Here is a 9,271-nt window from a genome sequence, read left to right on the forward strand (position 1 = left end):
GATAGATTTATTTTTAATATTTTGAGATCTCCAAACTGTTTTCCATAGGGGATAGAGCAGTCTACATTTCCACCAACACTTGTTATTTCTGGTCTTTTTGATATGGGTCATTCTCACAGGTGTGAAACAGTATCTCATTGTGGTTTTGTTATAGGACAGGGAGAGGGGCAGCCCAAACCCCGCAAACCTGCCTATTCTAAATGGGTTCGGCCATCCGCCGCATCAACACAAAACACATGAGACTTTAATGGGAAGGAACTTTAATAAAACTAGGAAACAATACAGGTAAGGCAAAGAGTCTAGTTTCTAAATGAAGCACCCAAAGTTACCCGTCCCCTCGTGGGTAAAACTCCATCCATATGGGATCGGCCCAGAACAAGGCCCCAAAGCCTACTACAAGTCTAAAGCATCTTCCAGTGGGGACCCACAGAAAAGGGTCACAAACAACCGGACAAGCCCGGAAGGAAAAGAGCAAAATCAACATCAAGATAAAAGCTGCCATTGTCACCTCCCCACGGGTATCACCCACATCTGTGTCACCCAGTCCACGACCAAAAGACAAGCTCAGTTTCTTTACGTGTCTCTAGGCTCCATGCGCCTCCTCCAGGTCTCCTTCTCCATCCTGCTTCCTTCCTCAGTCTCTTCTGCAGCTTCTCCTCTTCCTGCTCAGCTCCACCCTCCCTTGGGAGGGGCAGGGAACCTCCCCCTTTCCTGGGGACCACCCTGTTACAGTTTGGTCTTGCGTTTCTTTGGCAATATGTGATAAAGAACATTTTTCCATGTACCTGATGGCTATCTATATGTCTTCTTCAAAGAAGTGCCTATTTGGCTCTTCTGACCCTGTTTCAGTTGGGTTATTTGTTTTCTTTTTGCTGAGTTGTGTGCTTTCTTTGTAGATTTTGGATATCTGACACTTGTCAGATACATGATGTGCAAATATATTCTCCCACTCTGTAGGGTGTCTTCCACTGTGCAGAAGAAGCTTTTCAGTTTGATAAAATCCCAATTGTTTATATTCTCTTTTAATTCTCTTGCAGTTGGGGAAGAATCTACAAAGGCATAACTGAAGCTGATATGGAGTGTTTTGCCTTTGACTTCTTCAATGTATTTCATGGTTTCAAGTATTTCACTTAAGTCTTTTATCCATTTTTGGTTAACATTTGTGTAGGATATGAGATAGTGGTCTAGTCTCATCCTTTTGCATGTTTCTGTCAGTTCCTGCTAAATTTTTTTCACTTCCCAAATCTATGAATTTATGGGCCTTGTCTCTAAATTATACCTCCCTGCCACCTAGACAGCTCTTCCCCACATATCCTTCTTCCTTTTGTGTGGCTAACTCCTACTCATTCTTCAGACTCTTGTATAGATTTTCTGGGGGAAACCTATGCTAGCTATCTGCTTCCTGTATCTATCAACATTTAATTAAAGTTGTTTGTTTTTTATTTTACTCACTATATTTGTGAGATCCACAAGATGAGAGATGGCAGAGGGGGCAGGAGAAGGGAACAGGAATCCAAAAAAGGAGAATATGGAAATGAAATTTAGATAGAACTCTGAGGAAGAAGTCACATGTGGACTGAGAAGATACAGAGGCAGGAGGAATTTTCTCTAGAGGGAAACAGTGTTTGTAGGAACAGTGATACCAGAGTTGAATTTCTAGTTGGTTCTTGCTTGTACATCACTCATGAATCTTTATACTTCATACTTATGTTAATGTACAGTGAGTATTAGAAAAGAGAATAGGATTAGCTCCCTATCACATGCTGGTCCATAAGGGGAATAGCAGCTTCTAGCACCCAGAGTGATTATAAGGAAGGACCGACAGGTTGCAATGAGAGGACTCTGCCTCATTCCACATTGTAGAATAGAAAAATAAAAAGGTGGATTTGAAATACCCAACAGCAGTATATAATACTAGGAGATGGATAAATGGAAATCAAAATTCTAAGGTTCTTGGTTTTTTTACTAGAAATGTAGAGTTAATCCTAGGTAAATTGAATTTCTTGAAACTGTGGATTGTTGTTTTTCATTTCCAAAAGTTTTTAGCCATTGTCACTTCAACTATTGTCTCTGACCCTTTGTAAAAATACTGCTAGACATTGACAAGACCTTATCATTTTATCCTCTATGTCTTTGCATTTCCTTTTTTGCAGCTTACTACCTATTTATCCCTCAGATATGATTTCCAGGTAAAGTTCTTTGGTTTTATTTCCAAGCTCTCCAATTTTCTTTTCAGCTATGTCTAATCTGTGATAAAACTCATTCACTGTTTTTTAGTTAAATTGTTGTAACTTTGTTTTTAAGATTTTTTCCTGACTTATTTTCAAATATACTTGTTTTTAAACCATATTTTCAAGTTCTTTGCTTCAGATGTGTCAGTTTTATTCCTGAATTAGCTGGGAAGTACCTTATAACATGTACCCCCTTCCTTCTTTCACTTTGTCCCCTGCTGTGCTAAGCTGTCTACATACATGGACTGGTGGACTTAAATTCTGAAGTCAGACTTAGGGTTAGGGCAAAATTGGCAAAATGGTAGACAAAGGGGTCTTGAAAAATTTTCTTTTTTTTTTTTATAAACTTTTTTTTTTTTATAGAGGCGTGTTTTTATTTATTTGTTTGTTTGTCTGTTTTTGTTTATACAAGCACTGGGTACAGTCAGAAGCGCGGGAGGGTGAGAGAATTCACCAGAGCCAGAGCGGGGAGCAGAGCAGGCAGAAAGACCTAAGCACACTGCTGAGGGGAGCAGCGGGCGGCAGGAGAGGTCTGCGCGCCATGTGGGACCCTCCTCTGGTGGCCGGGGAGCAGCCGGGGATTGAACCGGCGCCGCAGAGGCCGTGGGCAGCTTCGCAACCCAGCCCTCAACCGCTGCGCCACCAGGGAGTTCCCGAAAAATTTTCTAACACTCTTGGGAAGAGACTATTGGAAATGTGTTCTGTTTTCCCACAAATAATGGTTTAAATTTTCCACATAAAATAAAAAAAAACTAAGGGGAAGCATTAATGTTTTCTAAACCAAAATATGATGTTTACTGTAAACAGAGACATTCCCAATAAATTCTGACACTTCCAAAGAAAGACAAACATCTGATCATTTTAACAATAAATTTTATTTTAAATGTTTCCTAGTTACATTACATACTTAATATTTTTGTGCTATCAGAAACCATAGAAAAAATATTTTTAGGAACACATAAAAGCATTTTAAAATCAAACAATTAAAATAAGCATTAAAAAAACCAATAATTTAAATTCAATTATGCAAATATATTGTGTGTATCAGTTTTAACCAGCAAGAAACTGCTTTGTTAATATTGTCTGGTGAATTTTTATTATTTGCCAATTCAACTAAAATTTCAGATAAAAATCACATTCATACTAAAAATGAATTCATGTTTATCAAAAATAAAATTAACTGGGTGTGCCAGTTAATATGTTTGTCCTAATTTTGCTAAACATGGCAACCCTGATCAAAATAGATCTCTCATAACATAATTTACTCTCCAAAATAGCTATAAATCCACTATCATTGAACTGTTCTATCAAGAATGCCCTCTTTCCTACTTCTTCAAATTCATGCATAAATATGACTGTATTTTTTGCTTAAATAAATATATAAATAATAAATAGTGAATAAGTTACACTTGAAAACAGTTTCCATGACCATGGATAAAGTTAAAGTGTCTCCACATTTCTCACATCAGTGTGAGACAGGATGGTAACTGATTCTTTTCTCTAGTTTAGGAATAAAGAAGAAACTGAATTGAATAAAGATTCATGGATCATGATCAGCAGACCAGGGTTGCAAGATTTAACAACTACAAAAAATATAGGATTTCCATCTGAATTTGAAAGTATAGTAGAAAACTCATCATCTAAAAAAATAAATGTGTCCTAAATATTGCATAGGACAATGTCCATGGGACATTGAAAAAAAATTCTTTATTTTACTGAAATTCCCATGTGGGCATCCTGTATTATATCTGGCAACCCTAACCAGCCCCACATAGCGCACAGAAAGTTGAAGTAGATGTGTTTGAAATTTCATTGGCATTGTTAGTTGGGAATTCTTGGAAACCATGGCGAATGCATTTTTTTTTCATGAAGTTTGTTTCTCAGCTCTGAAAACAAAATAAAAATTTAAATAAATTAACAATGTTCTAATAAGGAGGATAGTATGGTTCTTGAAAATACATTTAACATAGAAATTAACAGTCTTAGATATTCATGTGTTAGAAATGCTTTGTATTTTCAGCTGTAAATAGGAACCATGCTAATAACCCGAAGCACGGCACACCCCAGCATACCCCGGCACACCCCAGATTTCCCCGGACAAAATGAAATTCATGATGTTCTCAGCTGTAGGTACATACGATTGCTGATTTTTTTTTCTTTTATTTTTAATCAAAGAGAAGATTTACAGCAATAGCAGGAAGTTTATAATCTGACTTTTAAGTTGTTTGTCTCAGGATAAATAATCAAAATTTTAAAAACTAACTCACCTCTTCAAAAATTGCTGTACAACGAACTGCACCCACTTTTCCTTGGGGTCCAGACAAACAGCTTTTCCATTAGTGAGCTTGACACTGAAATGAGATAAATACAATTAAAACCATTATTTATTGGTTTCAAGCATCCTTTTGCCATTCAAGTTATGGTTATTTTAGGACAGGTATTAAGTCTAAGTCCAGGGCTTCCCCAGTGGCGCAGCGGGTTAAGTGCAGCACTGTGAATCTGTCCGCAGCCTCTGCAGCTGGGGAGGGGGGTGGGGGGTTTCGATTTCTGGCCTGCCAGGGAGATTCCCACATGGCGCAGCAGACCTCTCCTGCCTCACCCACTGCTCCCCTCAGGAGTGTATTTCAGTCAGTCTGCCTGTTCTGCTCCCCACTCTGTCTCTGGTGAATCCTCTCACCCTCCCATGCCTCTGGCCTGTACCCCAACTCTTGTATAAAAATAAATAAATCTTTAAAAATAAATAAATAAATCTAAGTCCAAAGCAAATTTTGGCAGTGAGCCATGGAAAGTACCACATTTAAAGGCCTTGCTCACAACTGTATTCCTATACCCTAGAACTTTTTTGGTTACTTTCACCTTTTTCAATCTAGATTTACTAAAGTAAAATCTCTTAAGTAATTTTAGATATTTCTACTAATCAGCCTTGAAAGTACTTACATGACTTCTGAATGTTCACAGTGTGGTCCACTCTCAATCACTCTCAGTTCTTTAATATACTTGGGAGGGAAAAATTTGGAGTGCGTATTTATGCACTGGCATCGAAGTTCTGTACTAGTTCCTGGCTGAATTGCAGCTGTGAAAAAAATGGAAACCATTAAGGATTAATCTTATCAATAGGCACAGCTGTGCTAGCTACTCCCTTTTTAATTCTAATACAATAATTTGCTGTGTGTTTGGTAAACACAGCAGTTTTGGCAAACTCATTACTGAAGTTGAATGCTGGATCTTCACCTAACCCCTGGTTTCAAATTTTTTCTTTTTTAAAAAATAGTCATTCCGACTAATTTGAATGATTTTCTATATCAAGACTTGGGGGTTGGCTTTGTGCACTCTTGACATCCTCAAGCTACTTTTTCTTCTACCTGACAATGTCTAATCCTCTGTAATGCTACTTATAGTTGGCAAACTAAGATTCATCAACAGAGAAACTGCCTTGAGAAGGAATGAACAGAAATAAATGAATTGTAGAGAGATGACTTTTATCCTAGTAAAATCCTGAATACTTAAGAAAAAAGAAAAAGTTTAGAAAATATATACCATAAATATTCTAAACTACTTTATTTCATGGGAGGGAAACTGAGAAGGCCTGTAACCTGTCAGATATATTTAAATCAAACAGAAATTGATATCAATAGACTAGCACATGGAGTAAAATCACCTGACTTAACTTGCTCAATAGTAATAGATAACATGGGTATCTATACTCTTCATAAGATAAACTTTCAATTGTACAGTCATATTAAATCTATGCATGCCACAGAGTATGAATGATTGTAACAGAAAGCCTATATTAATCAAAAGCTATACTTTTCTAAGTATCTTCTAGAAATGGACTAAAAAAATTAAAACTCCACTTTAACAAGAAAAGATAGCATTTTCTTTTCTTGAATAAAAAGGCTGTTATCAAAACATTAAGGTTCATCTTGCTTTCTAAGGATCACATTCAGACACAGGAAACTCTAAAGTCCAGAAGAATGAGCTTACCTTCACACAGAGCTGCAGCGAGCATGACAGCTGCCAGGAAAGCCACAGTCAGCTTGGCAGTCATGTTTGCAGGAGGCGCTGTCTTTCCTGTTTCTAAACTGGCTCTTGTCCGAGAGTCTGGGAACTCTGCTGTCCTACAGTGCTTGTGTTGGATGAGACTCCTGTGGCTTTTTATATTATCGCAACAGTGAGGAACATGTGCACCCTCATTCACCCATTAGGTCAGAGGAAATTCCACAATATGTAACGACTTACTTGTCCTTTGAAAGCAGACCTGAGTCATCAGACTCCTGTTGTTTTTTGTCACATTATCAACTCGATGAAGCTATATTTGATCTTTAAAACAATGTGTATTTTTTAAACCATGTTTATTTTAACTAACCCTTGAAGCTGAAGGAGGTGGCATGAGGAAAAGGGGAGGACATGATAGACTATGGTGGAGGACTCTGGGTGCTTTGATGGGAGAGCTAAGGTGACTGCACATGTAGGGAGAAAGCCTATACTGTCAAAATAGTAACAAGTTTGTAAAACAATGGTAATACATCCATACATAAAACATTTTAAATCATGTTTATTTTAAATCATGTTTTTAAAATAATTTTTAAATATTCAAACTTCCCAGTGTAATATATTATTATCAACTGTATTCCTTTTCATTGATAAATAACTTTCTTTACTATCCGGCAGCTGTAAAGTCTTTATGATTATTTTGGGTAAAGTCTTTATGATTATTCTTTTATGGCACAATTTTTCTTTACATAAGTAATAGTGACATTATAGAGAAGTTAATGTAGTCAGCCATTTTTATTGAGGATAATTTATGACAGGTTTTTTTGTAAGCACATCTAATAGGGACACTCAAGTGACAAAACAAGGACATGGTTAAGCTTCAGGAAGTGGATCATGGGCTTCTTGGTTGGTGTTAGATGAGATGATAGCTAATGGAAAGATAAGCAATACCTGCTTATCTGGGCTCAAACTGGTTCAAACACCTAGTTTTCATGTTTTTTAGACTTTCTGTGTTCTAGTTTCTATATCTAATGAAATGGGTTTAATAACAAGTACCTATTTCATAAGGTTAGTATATGTAAGCTTTCGAGCTTACATTTTCAACTGGTTGATTCTCATTTATTCTAACAGTTATGGCTTATACTTCTCATTTTTGTCAGATCCTTGACTTCTAAACTGCAAAAATAATCAACAATTAACTGCTAAAATTCTCATTTGCCTTAAAGACATTCTTGATAAAAGATCAGTTTCTGGAATACCAAGATGGATCAAATTACAGCATGCAGTATAACAATATAATAAAAACATCAGTTCCAGTTATGGTTTGCTAAAATTAAGCCTCCAGATTAAAAATTATTGTATTAAGATTCAAGTTGCCTTTTCAGATTGGGTTATGGAGAATCTTAAAATCTATAGAATTTCACAAGATTTGAGGAAGTAGCTAGTTTAAATATTGTTATAGATTTAAATTAAGTTTTAGACAAAAGAATAATTGAATATTAGACCAAGAGTAATGTTGTTTTAGGACGTGAACATTTGTGGTTTGGGGAGATAATTTTGTTTAGCGATAACAGCTCGCTTCTTAAATACTTGATAACAGGGAACTGTGTGTGTGTGTGTGTGTGTGTGTGTAATTAAACCCTTACAACATTTCCTACTTCATTCATAATTTGTAAATATTTACAATTTGTAAAAATGTTAAGTTGGTACATTTTGCTAAATGCTGTATCTTTTAAGGAACATATTTTCCAAAGTTTTGACAAGTTGAAAAATCAAACAGCTAAATATATCGGCTTTGAACAGTGTCAAGTCAGAATATGTTAATTGTAAGAATACATAGCTGTTGGAAAAAGAACGCTTTCAATCCCTGTTAAGCAACCTATTTACCAAACAACCATGGGAAGTTTTTATAACCTCATTGAGTCTCAGTTTCCTCACCTGTAAATGAGAATAAGACCAGTTCCATAGGATCACAGTGAAAATTCAAAGAGGGAATGTGTGGAAAATACCAAGAGTGGTACTGACACAAGGTAGCTACTCAATAAGTGTTCATTATCATCCCCTCTTACCTTTCATTTAAGTCACAACTTTTGCTGGAGAGGGAGAACCACATTTCTTCTTTAAAAAAGAAAGTTACATATATTTTTCAAAGGTTGTATTGATACAACAAATCTCCAGCTGCTTTTTCCCCCTCTTTATTATAGAACTTTTATTTTTATGTCTAAAATTTTTTGTCTAATAATTTTTTTCAAATAGTTTTTATGTCTAATAATTCAATTTGCATAGCATTTTTAAAGTTCTATTGATGTACACAAAGAATTGTTTCTAATTCTATATCCCAATTGGTGGATATTCTGAGATAAGCTAAAAGGATGGGGATTGGAAAAAGAAGCCAGACATAAAAAAAAAGGGCATTTATTGTGGACTTGGGAAATTTAAGATCAGCCTGTCTTCAATGAAATGAAAAAAAAAATCAAATATAAAAGTTTACTTAACCTCATTTATTTTATTTGTTAAATTTATTAAACAAAAGCTTTATACACATATTTCTTTTGTTAGATTTATACTAAAATCAGAGAGGCCCAATGTTTACAATTAGGTAACTTTAAAGTTACAACATTATAATTCTTTTTTTTTTTTTTTTTTGTGAAGACAATAGGAAATGAAATCACTGACAAAAAGGGAAGTTGCTATGTTAGAAATGACTGGGCTTATGTATGTGCTTAACTATGTATTAAGATGCAAATAAGACCCACACACGCAATTGAGTCATGACAGAAGGGGGGAAAATGTTTTAAAAATGCTGATTCAAGGTAATACAATTTTATAAAGATATTTATTTTATTAAGTGTTTATTATTTTGGTTTTTTTCATAAATGTGATTTTTTAAAAGCTGATTTGAGATGGAACACAACAATTAGTAGACCGTAGCACAAGTTCTCATATTGTAATGTCCATATTTTTTTCTCATAGTACTAAAAACTTCGATCATTTTAACATTGTTGTTTCAAAATATGAACTTTGTTTTAACTCATTCTTTACCCCAT

At 35.4% G+C, this 9,271-nt stretch overlaps 1 protein-coding gene across 1 annotated transcript; it reads right to left on the minus strand.

Moving 5' to 3' along the window:
- Nucleotides 1-4,380: 4,380 nt before the first annotated feature.
- LOC311170590 (interleukin-8-like) lies at nt 4,381-6,279 on the minus strand (the record flags this gene model as incomplete). Its single annotated transcript, XM_084232983.1, has 3 exons — nt 4,381-4,582; nt 5,169-5,304; nt 6,216-6,279. 3 exons carry the CDS (start codon nt 6,277-6,279, stop codon nt 4,495-4,497), a joined length of 288 nt encoding a protein of 95 aa, XP_084089109.1. The 3' UTR covers nt 4,381-4,494.
- Between the last annotated feature and the right edge of the window lie 2,992 nt (nt 6,280-9,271).

Source organism: Talpa europaea, assembly GCF_964194135.1.
Source record: "Talpa europaea genome assembly, chromosome: 5".
Classification (NCBI taxonomy): Eukaryota; Metazoa; Chordata; class Mammalia; order Eulipotyphla; family Talpidae; genus Talpa; species Talpa europaea.